The sequence below is a fragment of the Rhipicephalus sanguineus genome, chromosome 10 (assembly GCF_013339695.2).
Source record: "Rhipicephalus sanguineus isolate Rsan-2018 chromosome 10, BIME_Rsan_1.4, whole genome shotgun sequence".
Lineage (NCBI taxonomy): Eukaryota > Metazoa > Arthropoda > Arachnida > Ixodida > Ixodidae > Rhipicephalus > Rhipicephalus sanguineus.
The window spans coordinates 117,727,377-117,749,691 of record NC_051185.1 but is presented as its reverse complement, the minus strand read 5'-3'; the positions used below and the strand labels follow the sequence as shown (position 1 = coordinate 117,749,691).

At 45.6% G+C, this 22,315-nt stretch overlaps 1 protein-coding gene across 1 annotated transcript in view; it reads left to right on the top strand.

The window, feature by feature from the left end:
* The first annotated feature begins 1,693 nt into the window (after positions 1-1,693).
* Positions 1,694-22,315, top strand: part of LOC119406687 (uncharacterized) — a 39,729-nt gene continuing 19,107 nt past the window's right edge. Inside the window, exons 1-2 of the mRNA XM_037673418.1 lie at positions 1,694-2,037; positions 14,545-14,690. Coding sequence (XP_037529346.1) covers positions 1,694-2,037; positions 14,545-14,690 — 490 coding nt within the window. The remainder of the gene's footprint in view (positions 2,038-14,544; positions 14,691-22,315) is intronic.

Here is a 22,315-nt window from a genome sequence, read left to right as displayed (position 1 = left end):
TTGCCATTCACTGCCAAAGATTTGGCTGTTTTCCCATTTTTGATAAAACTAGTATTCTCAACAGGGCAAGAGATCGATTGACTAGAGAAATTATTGAAGCGTATGAAATAGATAAAATGAATGATACATGTGTCAGCATGCCATCCCTGTCACTAACAGATAAGGAAAAGAGATATCTGGATCCGGCACTCTAGGTTGGTGGCAACCGGTTGTGATTGCGGCAGAACATGCGCGTTTGGGTTCTGCTTTTGTTTCTTGTTTTGTGTGCACCTGCTCGCGTGTTTCTATATAAGCGTCACGTGCATATGAAAAATAAACATTCCAGTAGAAAGTCAGCGCTGTGTGTGTGTTTGCGTGTTCCTTCTCCGTCCGCGTCCAGTCGCGCTGTAGAAACTGAGCATGAACAACCAACTAGCCCGCCAACGCACTTTATTCAGGGGGAAAGACCGCAAGCGTGGTAAATGTGGCTATTCAAGCGACAGAAGCATCGACTTATTATGACGATATCTGGGCTAACAAAACCCCTGAGTTCTCCGTTTAATTTCTATCCTGTATCGGCCATTAGCCGTATATGATTGGTCGACACCTTCTGGGCCGTGCCCGCGCAGCGCCTGTCGTAACGCGATGCAACGAAAGGCTTAAAAAGGTCCCATCGCGTAATGACTGCTCCCTTGTGGTTGGGTAGAACCTGTACTAATGGAATAAATTATTGCTGATACTGTCTCCTTCTCCACATTAGCCATTCGCCTTTGGTCAAAACTTGTCGGGTTGTTCTACAATCGCTGGCCCAGCTCTCACGATGTCACAAAACCGCGAAAACTCACGACGTCACAATGACGCGCGTACGCAGTAAACAGCGCATCATTTTTAATATGCCGAAGAATACTTTTTTTTTTCTCGTCTCGTTCCGAATGACATAGAATACGGCTTCACGCCGACGATTTTGCAGCGGCTAGTCGTAGGAGCTGGCGAGAATAAGTTAAATAAAATTATTTGCGTATAAAATCGATAGTTGGACGGAAACCCGACTGGTCAGGAACAGACATGAGGACAATTAAAACAAAACTCTGACCACGATTAAAAGCAAATAAAAACACGACGTTTCGGCCCCCGTACGGGAGCCTTGTTCACAAGTGAAAAATGACTGTGTGAGCGGTCCGGTTATGTGTGTTATAAAATGTGACGTAAGCAACGTGTGTAGGCGTGTGGAAAGTTTCCGTCATTTCGATTGAGTGTGTGCGCCGTTGTCTGGATCGTGATAGATTCGAGATGAAGCCGAGATGACTAGTTCTTTTCTCTTTCAGTTATTCTTGCGTTATCCCAGTCTATTTTGTGTCCGGACGTTTCCACGTGCTCGGCCAGCGCATTTGATGAGACCTTCTTCTTTTTTACGTCATGCATATGCTGTTTCAGCCTTTGTGGAAAATTACCAGTCTCGCCGATGTAACTTCCACTACAGTCTGCGCACGGGATGCTGTAGACAACGCCAGGAATTTTTTCTTTTGGCAGCTTGTCTTTTACCCTCACAAGGGAATGCCTCAACTTGTTTGTTGGCACGTGTGCTACCTGCACATCGCAAGGGCGTAGAACACGCGCAAGGTGTTCGCTGATGCCAGGAATATATGGCACAGAAGCACGTTTTCTTGGGCGAGAAAGCGTGCTTCTTGGGCGAGAAAGCATACACGGAACAGCAATGGGTGCCGCCGTCTCAGTAACGGCAGCAAACCTGACGATGGAGCGTCTTGAACAACGCGCACTCGGCTCATTTTGTCCTGCCCCCAAGACCTTTTTACGTTATGTGGATGACTGCTTCAGCATAATCAAGAAGGAGGCATTGAATGTATTCACTCAGCACCTGGACGACATGAACGCAGCAATCAAGTTTGCCGTAGAGGAGGAGCTGCACGGTAAACTTCCTTTCCTAGACGTCCTCGTCAAGCGCGAAGGAGAAGGCATGTCGTTCAGTGTCTACAGAAAAAGCACCCACACGGGTCGCTATTTGCATTTCAATTCCGTGAACCCGGTTTCCCACAAAAGGTGCGTGGTCACCTCGCTGATGAATCGCGCAAAGAGAGTTTGCGTAAATTCAGAGGACTTCACTGCCGACATGGAGCATGTGCATCGGGATCTTTCGCAAAGTGGCTACCCTGACTCGTTCGTGCACTCCGTGGAACGTCAGCTAGCACGGTCCCCCCGTTCTGGAAACTCTCGCCCAAAAAAGCGTGCTTCTGTGCCATATATTCCTGGCATCAGCGAACACCTTGCGCGTGTTCTACGCCCTTACGATGTGCAGGTAGCACACGTGCCAACAAACAAGTTGAGGCATTCCCTTGTGAGGGTAAGGTAAAAGACAAGCTGCCAAAAGAAAAATTCCTGGCGTTGTCTACAGCATCCCGTGCGCAGACTGTAGTGGAAGTTACATCGGCGAGACTGGCAATTTTCCACAAAGGCTGAAACAGCATATGTATGACGTAAAAAAGAAGAAGGTCTCATCAAATGCGCTGGCCGAGCACGTGGAAACGTCCGGACACAAAATAGACTGGGATAACGCAAGAATAACTGAAAGAGAAAAGAACTAGTCATCTCGGCTTCATCTCGAACCTATCACGATCCAGACAACGGCGCACACACTCAATCGAAATGACGGAAACTTTCCACACGCCTACACACGTTGCTTACGTCACATTTTATAACACACATAACCGGACCGCTCACACAGTCATTTTTCACTTGTGAACAAGGCTCCCGTACGGGGGCCGAAACGTCGTGCTTTTATTTGCTTTTAATCGTGGTCAGAGTTTTCTTTTAATTGTCCTCATATTTGCGTATAATAACTACTTTCAGGGTTAGTATGACGGTGTTGAGCCATTCGTGCGCGTGTGTGACATCGTTCTGTGAACGTTTTTTTCCCCGAGAGCTAGTTTTCTTTAACGTTTTGATCCAAGCCGCCGTGGTCGTTGCAAGCTACAGCAAGATGGCCAGCAAAGCACATTAAGGGGGGACACTGCTGTTAAATTTTTTTTTCTAATTTCTTGATCGATTTCAATGATACTTGGTGAGTTGATGTATATTTGTGTGCTGATTTCAAATATGCAATTATTTTTCTAGTATACCGGTAGTTTTTAAAATACAATATATTTCATGTGCCTTTTGGGGAGGAAGATGTTTTTTTAACATAGAGGGTTACAAAGTAAATCAGCATATCACAGTAACCTGTAATCAGAACCGAGTGCAATGAAACAAAAACTGATGTTCTAAGCCCATATGTTGAACATTCGCGAAGGAAATCGCAGCTTGAAATTGACGCACTCGTGAATGTTCAACATATTGTAACTTTTCTTCTAATGGGCTTAGAACATCTATTTTTATTTCGTTGCACTCTGTTCTGATTACAGGTTATTGTGATAGGCTGATTTACTTTGTAACTCTTTTTGTTGAAAAAAAAATCTGCCTCCCCAAATGTCACATGAAATATTTTGTATTTTAGGAACTACTGGCTATACTAGAAAATTAATTGCATATTTGAAATCAGCGCACAAATATACATAAACTCACCAAGTATCATCAAAATGGATCAAGAAATGAGAAAAAAAGTTTAAGAGCAGTGTCCCCCCTTAATCGGCAACGCAAGCGCAACCTTCACCTTACGCTGCTCCGCTTCAACTCGACCTATGTGAAACGCTCGGCACTTATGCCCGCTCGTCGATTCACTTTGACGTGAACAGCGCGTGTAATACACAAGGACGAAGAAACGACGAGGACTAGCGCTGCATTCCACTCTCATGCGGACAGACTTATATCGGCCAGACGGGCAGGTGCCTTAACGTACGTTTGCAAGAGCATAACCAAAAGGTACGCAGAGGGACAGAAGGTTTTCTTGCAATGCACTGTTCACAATGCGGGTGCGCTCCAGCATTTGATAACACACAGATTTTAGCTAGGCTCCGCCAGGATAGCACGCGCATAATCATTGAAGCTGCTGCCATCGCTAAAGGCAATTGTATCAGCAAACCTTCAATCGCCCTCACTGAAAAAGAAATAGATTACCTAAGTTCATCCGGCCAGATAACCTAGACATACCCCGGTCTTTTCGCGGTTTTGTGGTTTTTGCTTATTAATTCTTCTTGGTTCTTGGTTCCCTCTCCATGCCTGCCGTCATGCGCAATTCAAATGAGCGTTGATCACGTGTGCCTACTTGTTCTCGTTTTTCTATGTTTGTGTTCAGCGCTAGTCCTCGTCGTTTCTTCGTCCTTGTGTATTACACGCGCTGTTCACGTCAATATGGAATACCAACTAGCCCGGTCACACACCTTGCGTCGATTCACAGCAGGCAACGTACAGCACCGCCTTCGACTATTGACAGTGGGAGAGTCAGCGCACCCCTTTGCCCCCCGGTGAACACACGTATGCCTGCAGAAGCAACCAGCAATTGTCTTGACAAACCTATCAAGAAGAACGCATGAACGCATGCGAGGCCAGGCAATTTTCAAAGTGCCGGGTAGAAAGACGCTCTTTGCTTATTCAGAACAATGAGAAGGATTTCACAGAACTGCTTGAAGCTTTACTCAAAGCTGAACTTTAGAACCTCAAAGCACGAAGACAGATCCCAGCTAATATACACGAAGATGAGATACAATGTGTTTCAGGCATGCGCGAAACATTTCTCAAAAGGTGGATAGACCAAAAAAAATCACAGCATATCCACGGGGTGAATGATGATGAGTGGGGCGAAGCTACGGAGGGAATCATCTGTAAACCGTGAAACTCTTCCCTGAAATGCGCCCAGTACATAATATAAAGAGTGTGAAACATCGTGTATATATTAAACATCAAACTTTTATTGTACTGTTGGTTTACGTGGTCCCTTCATTATCACTTGTGATCGGTGAAATGCAAGGAAGAAGTCCGCTCCCGAGCGAAAGAGCGCCAAGAGCGACCGCATTCCCCGCTCGCCCTGTGCTAATTAAAGGCAAGGCTAGAGGGAAGACAGGACGCGCGTTCCACGACGCGAGGTCGGTAGCATGCCCAACGAAAGCCAACGGAACGCGATCGTGCAAGTGCTCCGGCTTCGCATCGCCTCATGGTTCCATTTAGCGTCCCAAAACCAAATATATTGCTCAAGGTGTGCCTTGCGTTTTTCGTAGAAATAATTTCTTTATCATGTACATTAAGACGAAAAGTTGAAAGCTCACTAGAGTGTATCGCCCGCAAAGTATGTCTTTTAGTGTCATTTAACTCTCGTACGGCAGGGTCCTCGCGCCGTTGCCGGTCCACCTCGCCCGTTGACGATCGGGCGAGGTGGCTACATACAACTACTACTACTACACTTTAAGAAAACATCTGGCGTTCTTTCGTTCTGCTTTTACAAAACATCTGGCGTCTTTCGTTGGTTTATTTCATCAATCAACGGCGTTTTGAACAAAATTTTTATTGTTTAATCACGCACAGGAGAAATCTCACCAGGCACTACCTTGGAGGTAAACAATGGCTGCTAATGGGAATGAGAGACAGAAGAAGTCGGCTTTTAGCTAACACTTACACTTCTACTTCTACTAACGTTTCTTACTGGAACATGCCAATGGCTGCTAATGGGGAATGAGAGACAGAAGAATTCGGCTTTTAGTTAACGCGCACGCTGCGAATTTTTCATTGTTCAACAACGCACAGGAGAAATCTCCCACCGGCACCACCTTGGAGGTCAAAGCGTAAGACTTGTTACGCACTACTACGATGACGACGACTACGAGGGACGAACGGGTGCCGCCTTAAGGAGCTTCGCCCCTAATATAGAATTGACACACATTGAGAAACGTTTGACGTAAGCTTACGTAATATTGAAACGTAGTACATCCTGACGCAATTAACACGGTTGCACTATTCAGCCTGTAAAGCGTGCTCCACCTCGCTGTGTGTCTTACTGCTGTGGAGAGAACTACCTGCGTGGTAGTGCCTGGATGCATGGTCTGGTATTCAGTTAAGTGAATACAATTTACAATTGCAGGAATGTAAATGATGCCGGAACTACAACTCGGATCACGCTGATCCGATGAACCAGGCATGTGCCGCAGCAATAAGTTGGTAAGTTACCCAACACACTGCAACACAGCGCCCGGAATTCCTCCCAGCAAGCACGTTGAAGGCATCCGTCTGTCGGATGCGCTGGTATTTGAAGAAGAAAGATATATTAGCTGGCAAGTAAGATTGTGTTGGGTCATAATGTCAATAATCTCGTAAATATTTCGTGATCACTTTATAAATACTTTTGTTGCAGTAATGTTGAAACTTTAGCGGCTCGTAGCCACGTCAGTGGTGAAGGAATTAGCTTCGCAGCAATTATGTCTCTTTTCTATCGGAGCTATGATCTCTGCGGAGAAATACGGTGTATCCTGGGAGTCCTTTTATGATTTTTCTCTCAGACTAAAATGTAAATTACTCAGATAAACCATTCGAGCTAAAACAACAATTTAACAGCATAGCAGAAACAATACTTGTTTGCAATATTTTCACTACTAACACCTAAATCTTAAATAAGGGAATGAAAATGCACCAGAAGTGAGTTTCTTGATATCTTGATATAGTTTCTTGATATTCTGGACATAGTACAAGTTCTTAGCACTCGTTTGATGCAAACTTTATGCTCTTTCCAGGAGTTTTCTAAAAAATAGCAGAACTAGAATGTTCTGCCACTTTTTATGAGCCACAAAAATCCAGGAATGAGTAATAGTGAGCAAATGTGGCATATAATGTAAGACTCTTTCATTTCTCAACAAAGATATGCTGTTCTCGCATGGTCAAGGAGCAGGTTTTCCACAACGCGTTTTTCGATGCATAGGTTGGCGTCTTACGCAAAATTGACGCTGTTTGTATGCCCCTGAAAAATGTTTGTGTGAAAGAAATAATTTTTTTTGTATTGAATGACACCAAGTTTGCAAAAAAAAATAGCAGCTAGCATATCTTTAAGGTTGGGACATTTTATGACACATAGTACATACCTTAATACATCTGAGCTGAGCTGGAGTCTTTAAAAAGAGAATAGAGAAACATAAATCACGCTGTGCACCATTATCTTTCGTACATTCTATAAATAACAAAGTTCGATTATTTTGACAACAAAGGATTTTGCAATAGGAGTACACACGATGCCATCTTTAGTTTCCTACGACATTTTATTCGCAAATTACCATGAATAGCAATTCTAAAAAAAGCATTCAAAAAGAAACGGGCTCGCATGAGGCGTTTAAAGGGTCGAGTTAAGAAGCAACACATGTACTTGTTTGTTGCGTCTAATTTGTCTCACATGAGTGAAGCCAGGATTTCGCCTTCACTTTAGCTTTCCAAAGCGTTGGAAGCAGTATGATGAAAAATTCATGAACGCGGAGTGTTACTGGAGCCGACGTTTCGACAAGCGGACTTGTCTTTAAGACTGCAATTGCTTTTCTTAACGCTAGTGCTTCCTACTCTCCCTCCAAACCAAACAAAGGAAGAGAAGAGGGCAACTGCGAAACCGGGGGTGGGGGAGAAGGAGGGGCCGACGTGCTGAATTGGATGAGTCAAAAGGAATAATCTGTGAAGAAGAAAGGAAGCAAGGGGGGGGGGGTGTAGACGTTTCGCTGAGTTATGATTGTCAGAAGGAAGCACCACTTGACAATAATAACTTCACGGAAAACTCCTAGAAGAAGGGCTTAAAGGCACCCATGCATTTGCGACCATGTTGAGGAACCGTTTTCTCAATAACTGAAAGGAATATCCACACAATACATATACCACTTTCTTTCAAATTTTGCGCTCTTTCAACTGCGCCAGAATTATTAAAATGTTTCTAATATTACTATTTTGGGTTAATTTTTTACCACTAGGAACTAATTTTCAGTTAATTTGCATCTTTCGAAACTTGTGACAAAAGAACTGTGAAGTGCATAATTTTAACTCTGGTACAGTAGTTGCACACTTGATAAGCTTCTCTGCAACGTGCTAATCGGGCCTCCCTTTGCCCTGATGTTTCAGCAGGCAGCTTTGCCTTTGCTTGGGGTTTCACAGCCTGCCGTGTAGTTCTGTCAACTGGATGACTGGATTCAGCCTGTCACTTCCGCTCAAGTGCATGCACACACGGTCCAGCCGGCGTGTCATCCATGTCAATACTGAGCGACTAAGCACCGGCGAAGCAACCTTAAACATTCGTCTGGTCACGTGGTACCGTAGCAGCGAGGCTCCGAGCGAGCGTAGCTGCGATTCCTCTCCTCAACGAATCACATGGCGTGACGTCACGCCTGCCACGCTAGTGCTCCGGTGGCTCAAGGCATAGAGTTTCCACTAGAGGGAAATCTGGCGCTAGTGTCTATGGGAGCTGCAACGCATGTCGCTTCAGCCAGCATGGGAATTATGGGTGGTACATTGATTTGTCTAAGCTTTGTTCTTTCGGCTCCGTTTAGATCCGTGTCGCCTGCAGCCGCTTTGTCGCAAGACAAAGTTGAACAAACGTTCAGCAGTTCCACTTCACCACCTTGACCTTTTAGGCTCACCGATTCATATCGGGTCATTACGTCCACAACGACTCATTCTTTTATCCGATACAAACACCAAACACAACAATAAACAAAGCCACAAGTGCGTTCGAAGCCGCAAACACGAAGATTAGGCAAATACATGCAGGGCCGTAACTAAGAAAGGGGGGGTTCTGACACCCCCGAAATTTTTTCATGCTTTGACTTTTCGGGTGACACTAAAATACTTTCACGCCTTCACAGCGACCACCAGTTGCCAAAGTTAGCCGTTCTGCCCACAAACACCCCCCGAAAAAAAATCCTGGTTACGGCCCTGATTCAATGTACCATGTATCGATGTATCATGGATTCCATGGTGGCTGAGCGATCGCAGCAAAAGAGTTCCCTCTAGTAAATCTTGTAGGAAACTATACGACTCAAGGTGCTTGTGACGCGATGAGTGACCTTGGTAGCCATGGCATAACAGATTGTCCGCTCTAAAAATAAAGTATAATGTTAATAATTCACCGCGCAAAACTGTAGAGGGACATTCACGTTATCTTGCACTAAACAAACCAGCGCTAGAACGTCTGAAGCCCATAATACCCAGTGGTCTTACTTGACGAATCTGTAAACCGAAAACTTATTGGCGGAGTCCGCAATGAGCTCAGCATACCTTGCTTTCAGCGACGAACGAACAATAATCGAAAGCATGATCGACGAACAAACAATACTAATTATTTATTGCAACTTATTTCACAATCACTGGCCATGACTGTGTACGTAAAAATTCCGCTTTCATATAGTGCAAATGGACTACGTCTTTATTGAAGCGTTGCTCAACCCCGGAGGAATAAGCTAACGAAATTTACGTACGATATTCACATCATCGCACCGTAAAGTACACTTCGTTTCGATTACTCACGTCTGCGCTCTAAAGTGAGTGCTGATTAGTGATTACTCACGTCTGTGCTCTGAAGTCTGTGCTCTAAAGTGAGTTACCTCAACCATGAGTTACCCTTTAAACGCCAGTGTAGTCGACGTGCCTGGTAAAGCCCCGATGTGTACACAACGACTACGCTTACAAAAACACCTCCATCCACCTCGTAACACTTGGCGTAAAGCAAAAAAAATGCAGCATTGGCAACTACTCGCCGGTTGGTTCGCATGATACCGACTCCCACAAGGCGTGGGATCTGCCGAATTTTTTTAGTGAAACAGTATTCGAACCTAATGATCACCGTGATTTTATTGTTGATTCCTCTGAATTTTTACCTTATAGCCTCGTGAAGTTGTGAGTGCCGAGTGTTTGCCATTTCTCTCGTGACCTGCAGTCTTCTTGTCCCTTGGCTGGATGCTTGACAAGCTGGGCTTCGGCATTAAAGGAATCAAGACTAGCACCCTGGCTGCTGCTTACCAAGCATCGAAGCACAGTAAAATCTATAAGACGAGCCTCTTCTCCATTCTTCAGAGCTGGGGAGCGAAGGGGATTCCCGGATGGCAAAGATTTTTGCTCGGCTACTACACCTTCTTCATCTGCTACGTCCTTGGCATGCTGAAACTTATTATTTATTTATTTTTTATTTATTTATTTATTTACAATACTGCCAGTCTCTACTTAGACCATAGCAGGTGGGCACTATGCACAGGTACTACGAATACTCATCATATTGACCAATCAGCAATACAGAAAAAAGAGTAAATCAACTTTGCTCTTTATACATATGCAATTTACACTACATAATATATAAACAAAATACGAGTAGATGTAAATGACAGATAAACATTACAAGCTGCATACACGACTACATGCACAATGTACAAGTACATATGCTTATTGCATGAATGATGCTACTAACAAATTGAACAAACTTTAGGATTTCTTCAATGTCTGACTAAGACTGAGACAGTAACTCAGTGTTAGTGACAACAGGCGCTAAGATTAACCGAAAAAAAAACGCCAGGCCTGCGCTGAAACCGCAGCACATTCACAGCGAAAGCCGGAAGAGCGGCGTTTCTAGAGCCGGTTGTAAGCTCTCTTGGGGCTACTAATACAAGTACCCACTACGCCATAAATCACAATTTTTGTGAAGTTAGGTAGCACCTACTAAGACATTATTCGTCATTCTGCGGAGAAGCGAGGCACCAGCTACACGTCTGTAAGACATTATGTGTACTTTGTTGACGCGACGACTGATGGTGAAGAATAATGGCTCAGCCCTTTGTAATGGGTTGGAAGCTTTAAAGGGCCCACCAGTTATGCAATTTGCATTGGGTGACGCCCGGTCGTTATTTCCCTCTCCCGCCATGCTGTATAACATACGTTGACGTGGGAGCGCGAGGGGGGCGGGGCGAAGAACTTTACTGAGACCCCGAAGAAATGGATCAGTCAGTCAGTCAGTCAGTCAGTCAGTCAGTCAGTCAGTCAGTCAGTCATCAGTCAGTCAGTCAGTCAGTCAGTCAGTCAGTCAGTCAGTCAGTCAGTCAGTCAGTCAGTCAGTCAGTCAGTCAGTCAGTCAGTCAGTCAGTCAGTCAGTCAGTCAGTCAGTCAGTCAGTCAGTCAGTCAGTCAGTCAGTCAGTCAGTCAGTCAGTCAGTCAGTCAGTCAGTCAACAAACTTTATTAAGGTCCAAAGGAACTACAAACTCGTAGTTGCGGGCCGCGCCCACGTTGGGACCGGAAGACCATGGTCCTCCGCCCGTTCGCGGGCCCTTTGGACAGCCCTTAGTTGTTCCTGGGGATGGCCGCTTTTGAGGGCTTCCTCCCAGTCCTCTTGTTTATTAAAAGGCGCATTCCGTAACGCAGAACATTGCCAGAGCACGTGTGCTAGCGAGCAATACTCTGCATTGCACTCACGGCAGTGTGGGTCGATGTACGGAGCAAAGTGGCTAAATTGACCTCTCGACGGGAATGATCCCGTCTGTAACATTCTGAGTGTAGAAGACTGGGGTCTAGTGAGCGTGGGTTGCGGGAGGGGGAATTTCCTGCGCCCAAGCTGATAGTGCTTAACGATTTCGTGAAATGCAAGCAATGGGTCGGAGTTGTGCTTACAACCCGTACTGTCTAGCGCATCGGGACCATCGCGGAATGTGAGACCTCGCGCTTGGTCATGAACTAGCTCATTCGGGTTGGGTTTGCTGGGATGTACATTGTTTCCCATGTGCGCCGGGAACGATGCGATAGTATGCGAAGCATCAGGTGGCCTTTGTCTGATTATGGCCGCCGCCTCTTTCGAAATTAAACCAGATCGAAATGCTAGTATGGCTGATCTCGAGTCGTTATAGATGTAAGGCCGCGAGGGGTCGGTCATGGCGAGCGCGATGGCAACCTGTTCAGCCGCAGACACCGTGATCATGCGCTTATGGGCTTCCTTGGCCACCAATACAGGTGCACTTGCGAGGAACTCACTACGCTATAAATCAATGTAATTTTTGAGAAGTAGGGAAGCAGGCACTATTCCAGTTTTCGTCATTCTACGGAGAGCCGTGGTACCTCCTAAACGCATGTAAGGCGTTATGCGCTTTGTTGATGCTGTGCCTGATGACGATGAAGCATTATGGCGGAGCCCTTTGTAATGGGTTCGAAGCATTAAACAACCTACTCGTTGCGCAATCCGCATTGTGTGACGCCTGGTTACAGAATTCGCGTTGTGCGACGCTTGGTGCTTATTTTACTCTTCTACCACGCTATATTGCATGTGTTAATGTGGTTCCTTCCCGACATGAAGCCTGTATAGGGTTTTTTGCAAAGCAGTTTCAAGCACCCGCATGGCTCAGAGGTTGAATGCTGGGCTCCCACGAGGAGGGCCCAGGTTCGAACCTCGTTCCATCCTGGAATTTTTTTTCTTATTTCGTTTTTTTTTCTTATTTCGAGCGATAGTGGTTACGGACACCAGCGGCGGCGGCGGCGGCGGACAACTACGGCGCCAAAAACGGCCGCTGAAATGATCTCATAACAGCTTTCGCTCTAAAAGGAATATTTAAACACATCACTGTTACATTTGTAGTCTACTAATGTGTTTGTATTTTGTGCCTGGCAGCTCGAGTTTGCGAGTAGGAAATATAATTTAAAATGTCTGTTTTATAATCATTATGCACTAGTTGATAAAGAAATTCTAAACGTGCCTGCTTCGCTCGTGCTTCTAGTGTAAGAAGTCCAGAAATATCTAGAAGGTTAGTGGGCGAGTCGTCACGTTTAAATTTGTTGTAGATGAATCGTATGGCCTTCCTTTGTGCTGCTTCTATTTTCTTTATGTTAGTCCGAGTATGAGGAAACCATACGGTATTTCCGTATTTGCGGATCGGCCTGACAAATGTTTTGTAAGCTGGGAGTTTTGGAAAACAGAAAATTGGAAATGAATGGAGCGCTTTCTCTATCCTCCGTGTTTTCGGTGTTTATTTTTCTTGAAATATTGCATTTTCCCGATTTTTCAGGATTTTGGACACATTTCTTGAAACACCCGGTATACGACTCCTGATGGATAACACCGTGACCGGGACTTACAAGTAAAAATAAAATTGTTGCGCACCTAGTTTACGCTTTTCGCTAGTCGGGCAAAATAATGTTGCGTAAAGGACGCTCCGGTGGTATGAAAAATTCTTCATCTGCTAATTCCAATATCTTTCGTTACCTCTAGCATTCGCTTACAAGAATATCCTTTTTTTTTCTACAGCCATAACATTTCTACAGCCGGTTGATCGACATTGAAGGTGATGGATACAAAATCTCGAGACTTGTAATAGACACAATTTATGTTATCAGAGCTCACCTTTCGTTACATTTTTCTTCCCTCCTTATTTCCTAATGCGTTATAGGAGGTCAAAGTAACCTACGGTCAAGACCGGACTTTATACCTTCCTGTGGGTAAGCGCGTTCCTCGTCTTCCTTGAAAAATGCGGGATGGATTCTCGCATTTCGTTAGGTACTGTCATCTTGTCTGGTTTTTAAACTAAATAAGACTATCGAGCGCTTATTCAGTTGAGTTTCAGGCTAACCCCCGTGTTCACAAACGCTCCTCGACTCGACCCTTCACTCGAAAAGCACCTCGACTGGAGGAAATCTCGAGCGTTTTATTTGAGAACAGCACGGCGTCCATGCGGAGCGTGTCTCGCTTCGTTCGTCTTTCCGGATGAATCAAGCTGCCGCCGCCATAGCCGCGGAAACTGAGCCGTTTCTGCGGTTCGGAAATCACGGTACAAGCGAGTGCCAAGAGGACCACTCGCGTGTATCGTGATGTGTTGTATTCCGTGTATGAGCCAGTGCATTACCTGCTTTCGGATAGTTGTCGTGCATGTGCGCCTAGTCTTACTACAGACGCCAGTGCTTTCACGTGTATTTCGATGAAGATCATACGCCGCATCTGTTCAAGCCAGCTGCGAAAGACATTACGAACAAGCGGAAGGGAAACGTAATAGCAAACGTTTCTCCAATTAATGGGTAAATTATTCGTGCTAGCTTCTTGCATGCGCCGGCATTCACCGCACACCTGAGCAACGAGAAGGTACGTTCTCCTATTTTTTCTTCACATTTTCCACCTGCTTGATAAGATCGCTATTTCGGACGGTTGAGGGAAAACAAAAGGCAATGTTATTGGACACAGCGAGTGTGCAATTGGTGGTATTGAAAGTTGATGATGAACTACGTGATTCGTAGCTTCGATAACAGTATTTATGCAACTCATTTATGAACGACCAAGCCCAGCTATAGGAAATACAACCGGGAGGTTGTGCAGTAGAAACCTGCATGTACGCAAAAATTCATTGTAGTGTCCCGAACAGAAGACGAAGAGGAGCGGTAGCGTGAAGAGAAGACCACCTCGTGCAACGTGGACCTAGAGCGGCGAGTTGTCTTGGCGGCTTTCGTTCTGAGCGTTTTGGTGGCTAAGAATCGGGTAGCTTAAATATCTTTTGTTTCTATCGAGTATTCATTTTCACCTGTGTTAGTTCTCTTTTCAAGGATCGTCCAGTGGTCGCAACAATGTCCAGGAACTCTCCTGGGCAAGGCAGTTCGGCATGGTCAGCCTGTCTTCGAGCGGATGATATACCTCTTGATCTCTTTCTACTCAGCGGTGTGAGCAGCATTCCTGTTGTGCTGGTGCCCTTGGGTAGTGGTTCAATCCGGTTGAACAACCCTAAGGCGATTCAGGAGCAACTTCATGCGGTAACCTCGCAGTATCAGAGCATCCCCGATGTGCGACAGTTCGGCCGCGGAGGTATTGTATGCAGAACACCGGACAAAGATTTTGTAGCGGATCTACTGAAATGCTCGTCATTTGCCTCTATCCCGGTGAGTGCATATATTCCACCTCATCTCGCATGCACCAAAGGTGTAGTACGTGGAGTTGACTCACAACTAAGCCCTTCTGAGACAATCGAGAAACTCTCAATGGCCGGAGTAATAGCTATCTACCGGTGCAGTCGCGTTGTAGACAACGTGAGAGTAGCCACAAAGTCGGTGATTGCAACCTTCGCCGGACATCATGCCCATCGGAAATAAAAGCTTGGCCTCTAATTTTCAGGGTTGAACCTTTAGCATCGCGTCCCCTGCAGTGTAGAAATTGTTGGCGTTTTGGCCATAGTGCTGGTGGGTGTAAATCTGGAATACGGTGTTGCATATGTGATGAGGGTCACACACACTCTTACTGTACTGCCCAAGATGAGAAGTGCTGCCTATGTGAGGGCGCTCATAGAGCGGACTATTCTAGCTGTCCCATTCATTTTCAAGAGAAGCAACTACTGCAAGTAATGGACAGGAGACGATGTTCTAGGAGAGAGCAATGACAGTTATTAAGGAAAGGACACAAGGTTATGCTGACATTACTGCTCGGTCAAAATACAATGGCAGATGCAAGTATCGCACAAACAAGTTGAGGCCTGCAGTGAAAAGGCAATGTCTAAAGCAATGGATAGGTTATTTACCAGCCTCTCGGAATGCTTGTATCAGATAATGAATACTCAACTAACTCAGCTGATAAATAACACAACCGCTCCTCCCCAGAAAAGTTCTTCGCTGTCTGCTCAGCAGGAAGCCAGATGTGGCATGAATGAAGGTAGGCAGCCCCTCGATGACGTCCGGGAGGTTAATAAGTCTACAGGGAGCGAGGGTCGTCTCCACACCCTAGATCTGAGTGTTAATACTGACGTTGAAATAGATTCGCGTGCCCAAAAACGTAGGCGATCCCCCCTAAACCCATCGTCGTCCTTGTCGCCTGAGATTAAAACGAAAAAGGCTCCGCCTAGCAACCTCATAAAGGATAGCATTCTTGAGAAGATTGTCTCTACGGTTGGTATATCCAATCATTGAGCCTTTGAAAGTTTTACCGTGGAATTGTCGTTCAATTGTTTAAGCTTCCACAGATTTGTCGTGTCTCATTGTTGAAAAAAATCCAGATATAATATTATTACAAGAAACTTGGTTAGGTCGAGATCAGCATTACCATTTAAAAAACTATCGATCATTTCGTCTTGACCGAAGGTCAAGAGGGGGTGGGTTACTTACGTTAATTTCAAACAGATTTTGCCACAAGGCGCAAATAGCACTTCAGCTTTTGTCGTCGGAGCACGAAATTCTGGTAATTGCATTGAGCCTTCCTTCATGTAGAACATTTTACGTAGCAAATGTATACTATTCGTCAGGGGTTAACGACACAAACCCTTTGGATAGTGTAATCTCTGTTAGCGGTAATAATGTCCTATTGGCGGGTGACTTCGACTTACATCACATAACATGGGGCTTACGGACAGACTCGTGGGGAACTCGGTTATGGGATTGGTCTCAGGGTAATAGTCTAACTTGTCACAACTCAGGCGTCCCTACTTTTATCAGAGGGATGGCTGCCTCTTCTCTAGATTTGACTTTCTCGGGATCAGGCCTTTGTATTTCATCTTGGTCGACCGTTGATTCTGCTACTAATAGTGATCACATTCCGGTGATATTTAAGATTATATGCCCGTTAATATTAGTAATTTTTAGAAGACTCACGTGCATAAATTACAGTACGTTTAAAAAGAGCTTGCGATGCTACATGGCATCTCTGTCAGAAGCAACGTCAAAACAAAAATCATTGAGCATTTGTTCTGTTTTACAGGAGTCGCATAGAAAAGCGGAATTTGAGGTTCACTTAGTTGAACAAAAGTGTATGTCGCGTTGGTGGAATGACGAATGCACTCGGGATTACAGGCGTAGAAAAGCCGCCTGGAAGAAGCTACTACACAATCAATGCCCTAAAAACTAGTGAGATTATAAATTCATTGCAGGTACATTTAAACGTACAGTCGCGAAAGCGAAAGTGGAGTATGACGAAAAGCATTTTGAATTTCTTTCGAAATCAAATAACAAAAGAGCACTATTTGGCTTTCTCAGACATAAGAAACTAATTCCTCAATCAGTAAATATTGAATACATAATTTTATCGCCACAGGAATTGACGCAGTCATTGGAGAGCATAGCACAAGGTTTGGAAAAGTGCTTTTCAGCTAAGGTTCATCCCCCTTCATTAATGCCGAAATCAGGTGCTACCTTTAATGAAATATCGATGGAGGAATTATCAGAGGTGATAAGGAAACTTCCCGCTGCTGCTTCAGGCCCCGATGGAGTCACTTCGGCAATGTTAAAAGTTTTATTTAAAGAGGCACGGGAGGATGTCCTTAATATAATAAATTATTCCATATGTCAAGCACATATTGACCTCGAAAGTCGGATACATCTGGCGCGACGACAAGGACAGTATGCAGCTTTAGTTACTGTGGACATTTCAAAAGCGTACGATAGTGTTGAACACAGCGTATTAATTAGTCGCCTGAGAGAAATCAACTTAGTTCCCGCATTATTGAGAAGCGTGGATTGCGGAATTTCTAGGTAATAGGAAATTTTATAGCTCTAAGAACGGAGTTTCATCAAGTAATTATAAACAGGCAAAAAGAGTCTGTCACCGGTCTTATTCAATATTTTATTAAGCCCGATTCCATGAAACGACAACGTACACACGTACGTCTAAACGGATGACATAGCGTTCTTCTCATCAGCTAATGGCATTCACGCTCTCTATCAAAACCTGCAAATATACTTATCTGAAATAGAACATTGGCTTGACGCAATTCACTCTCTCTAAACGTGAACAAGTGTGCGGTACTAGTATTCCCTATAAAAGACCCAGTTCATATATCTCTTTCATACAAACTTGACATTGTTCCACAAGTTCAAAATATCAAATATTTGGGAGTGATATATGACAGCTCTCTCTTATGGCGAAACCACTTAGAATATATCGCAGCAAAGGGTGTTCGGGCAGTTGGTATTCTACGGAGAATAAGCAACAGGAGATCAGGAATGCGTAGATCCACGTTATTATCAATATACCGCATGTATGTAAGACCGGTTCTAGAGTTTGGGAGTGTTTTATACTTCTGGGCACCTGCCTATAAGCCTCGTCCCCTTGTTCTTCTGGAAAAGCAAGCACTGCGCATGTGCTTAGGGCTACCTAAATTTGTAGCGAATAATGTTTTGTATATAGAAGCCAGAATTCCCTCACTTCTCACTAGATTCAGAATATTGGCTGTACAAATATATTTAAGGGCATTTGAATCCCCTTTAAGGCGTAACCAAACAGTTTTCATTGCGCAACCTGGTTTATTTTTTTATTGTTATTGGCCTAGATTTCATACACCTGAAGTAAAATTTGTACAATCTCTCCTCGATCCACTGTCCGTCCAAATAAGGGAGGTTATTCCGATTAGTAATGCGACAACTTCTCTTCAAATCTACTTTGATGACATTTTCCCAAACACTGCAAAACACCTCCCGAGTAACATGTTAAGAGCTGCCCTACAGGACTACCTGTTCAGAATGCAAGCAAACGTAGTCATTGCGACGGACGCGTCGCAGAGAGAGGAAAAGTGTGGCATCAGTATATTCTGCCCTCTTCTCGACTGGTCCTTCTCGCTCCGAATTCCAGATTACACACCAATCTTTATTGCAGAATTTTTAGCGATAGTCTTGGCCCTTCGTAAACTGCCCACATCAATAAATTCCGCAGTAATATTAACGGCATCCGGTATATGAAAACATTGAAAGTGCCTGGGCATCGAGGTCTGTTTCAAAATGAAACAGTTGATACATTAGCGAAAGCGGCGTTAGACGGACCAGCTAATATTATTACCCCTACATCAGCTTTTATAGTAGCGGCTAGATTTCGGAGGCAAACGATGATGCGAGAATTCAGTATACCATCTCTAAGAAATTCCCCGGACTTCAATCATCTAATGACACACTGGCCAAGTTCAACATGTCATAACAGAGATCTGGAAGTTATAATTACGAAGTTGCGTTGCCGTATTCTATCATTAAATTTTTATTTATGTAGAGCCGGTTTGGCACCATCCCCCCTTTGTTCTTATTGTAGGGAAGAGGAAACAATAGAACACTTTCTGATATCTTGTCAAAAGTTTTCAACATTACGAAAGACCACTAGAAACGCCCTTACGCATCATGGGATTAGAGTTGAGAACCTTTACCCTTGGGCACAGCAGCGGGAAAGTATGCGAGGCCATGCAAGATTTCATAGAACAGTCAAAGAGATTTACACAATAACCACAGTTACAGTGTTCCATAGTTAACCAAAAGCAAAGTACAGCAAGATTCGTTTCTATATTTAGGTATTTCTTATTTGATGAAATAAATTTCACCCACCTTTTTCCTTTTTTTAAATTATTATTCTCACACAATAACTTGTAAAAAATCTTTTTGTGATACAAAATAAGAAATTATTCTCATTTCTAGTTTTTAAATTTTTTTTCTAAGCTACCCGATTCTTACCCAATCCCCCTGAGTGGGTGTGAGCCAGCAGTAAAGGATTTACATCTACATCTACAAAGAAGATCAAATGTCGACATTAAAAAGTGAACAACAGGTCTTAGATCCCTATTTTATATTTGGCGCAGCCCGACAGGATGTGGATAGAAGTAGGAGTCTGTGCTACTACTGCGGGGCAACCGTACGTAACGTCATACAAAGCTGAAGACGAGCAACAAGTCGAACTCCAGGAGTCAGCGACGTCGCCAAGCCTGCTGCAGTTCATCGCAAGAAAGGCGAATGTCACCGAGGCGGATCTCAGCCGCCGAGGTGTGTGGAAAATCAATATCAAGATGTCCCACTATGAAAAGCACTTCAGACAGATAACCAGCGACAAGCCGTTTTCAAGAGACGCTAACCAGCACATTACGGTGCTTATGGAGCCGATGTTGCAAGTGCAGGCGTTACAAACTGAGAAATATGGACGATTGCTTGCTGTGCTAATAGACTCTACGCGCTAACACTGGTACCAAAAATGACGGTCAAGGCGGACATTGCGGTGCTTATGGAGCCGATGTTGCAAGTGCAGGCGTTACAAACTGAGAAATATTGTCACGTGGTCGTGACGTCGATGAAGACAGCAGTCGGCGTTTGCAGGATGAAACTGTTTATTTGGCCGAACTTGTGGCCGAAAAATGAGAACTAGAACTACAGCAATACACGCTGTACAAATATAGCGGCGAACAGGGCGTCGTCCGTCGATCAACTGACAAGCGGTCAAGCGCGTCGGCTTTTATACAGGCGCTATGGAACTTTCCAGCAATATCGCTGGTGGCGGCGTTATCTCTCGACAAAGCTGGAACATTCGCGTGCGGCACGCAATCTTAACAAAGCGATCTACTAAAATCGTGAAGCTTCTCGAACACTGCTTCACGGCCAGCGTCGAGCGTTGATAACCGTCCTTGCTGGTCAAACTCGAACACGTCAAAATAAAAGAAGAAGCGAGCGTGGCATTGCCCTCCTCTGAAAAAGCATCGTCCCGATGCTTGCAACAGAACATGCAAAGGAAAAAACAAGTGCATACACAAATAAATTACAATAAAAAAGGAAAAAGTAGAGTTCTCAGGTTCGCTAACGCGCAAAAAACGGCTTAAGGCGCACGACATGGACGACTTCAGGTCGTGCGCGGCGTCGCTGGGAGTTCGTAATGCCGTCCGGGACGACCTCGTAGTCAAGAGCGCCGTGACGTCGAAGCACCCTGTATGGGCCGAAGTATCGCCGAAGAAGCTTTTCACTGAGCCCACGTCGGCGTATCGGCGTCCAGACCCACACACGGTCACCGGGCTGGTACTCCATGTGGCGTCGTCGAAGATTATAGTGACGGCTGTCGACCCTCTGCTGGTTCTTGATGCGCAGGCGGGCGAGCTGTCGAGCTTCTTCGGCGCGTTGCAAATAGGCGGCAACGTCGAGATCGTCTTCGTCGGTGGCGGTTGGTAGTATTGCGTCGAGCGTCGTTGCCGGGCTCCTTCCGTAGACCAGCTTGTACGGCGTCATTTGCGTCGTTTCTTGCATGGCCGTGTTGTATGCGAAGGTCACATACGGAAGGATGGCATCCCACGTCTTGTGTTCGACGTCGACATACATGGCCAGCATGTCGGCGATGGTCTTGTTTAGCCGCTCGGTGAGGCCATTGGTCTGTGGGTGGTACGCTGTGGTCCGGCGGTGGCTTGTTTGGCTGTATCTCAGTATTGCCTGAGTTAGGTCAGCAGTAAACGCCGTACCTCTGTCGGTGATGAGGACCTCTGGGGCGCCATGACGCAGGAGGATGTTCTCAACGAAGAACTTTGCTACTTCGGCGGCACTGCCTCTGGGTAGGGCCCTTGTCTCGGCGTAGCGGGTGAGGTAGTCGGTAGCTACGACGATCCATTTGTTTCCGGTATTGGACGTCGGGAACGGCCCCAGTAAGTCCATCCCAATTTGCTGGAACGGCCGTTCAGGTGGCTCGATAGGCTGCAGAAGTCCGGCTGGCCTAGTCGGCGGTGTCTTGCGTCGCTGACAGTCCCGGCAGGTCTTGACGTAGCGAATTACGTCGGCGACAAGGCGCGGCCAGTAGTACTTTTCCTGTATTCTTGCGAGCGTGCGAGAAACACCCAGGTGTCCAGACGTCGGGTCGTCATGCAGAGCCTGGAGGACCTCTGGTCGCAGTGTCGAGGGCACTACGAGAAGGGAATCGGCTCGAAGCGGCGAGAAGTTCTTCTTAAGGAGAACACCGTTGCGCAAGAAAAACGACGTCAGTCCTCGCGTGAATGCCTTGGGAACAACGGTGGTCCTGCCCTCGAGGTATTCCACAAGGCCCCTGAGTTCTGGGTCCGCTCGCTGTCGTTCGGCGAAGTCTTCGGCACTTATGGTTCCCAAGAAGCAGTCATCCTCCATGTCGTCCTGCGGCGGTGGGTCGACGGGGGCGCGGGACAGGCAGTCAGCGTCGGAGTGTTTTCTTCCGGACTTGTAAACGACGGTTATGTCAAATTCTTGAAGTCGTAGGCTCCACCGTGCGAGGCGACCTGAAGGGTCCTTCAAGTTAGCTAGCCAACACAAGGCGTGGTGGTCGCTCACAACTTTGAAGGGCCGGCCGTAGAGGTAGGGGCGAAACTTCGATGTAGCCCAGATGATGGCCAGGCACTCCTTTTCTGTTGTGGAGTAGTTGATTTCTGCCTTTGATACCGACCGGCTAGCATAACTGATGACCCTTTCGAATCCGTCGGTCTTTTGCACAAGGACGGCGCCGAGTCCTACGCTGCTTGCGTCGGTGTGGATTTCCGTATCGGCGTATTCGTCGAAATGCGCAAGTATGGGAGGCGTCTGCAGGCGTCGTTTCAATTCTTGAAATGCTTGAACTTGCGACGTTTCCCACCTGAATTCGACGTCGGTCTTCGTGAGTTGCGTCAGTGGCTCGGCGATCCGTGAAAATTCCTTGACGAAACGTCTGTAATAGGCGCACAAGCCGAGGAAACGGCGTACGGCCTTCTTGTCGGTGGGAGTCGGGAAGTC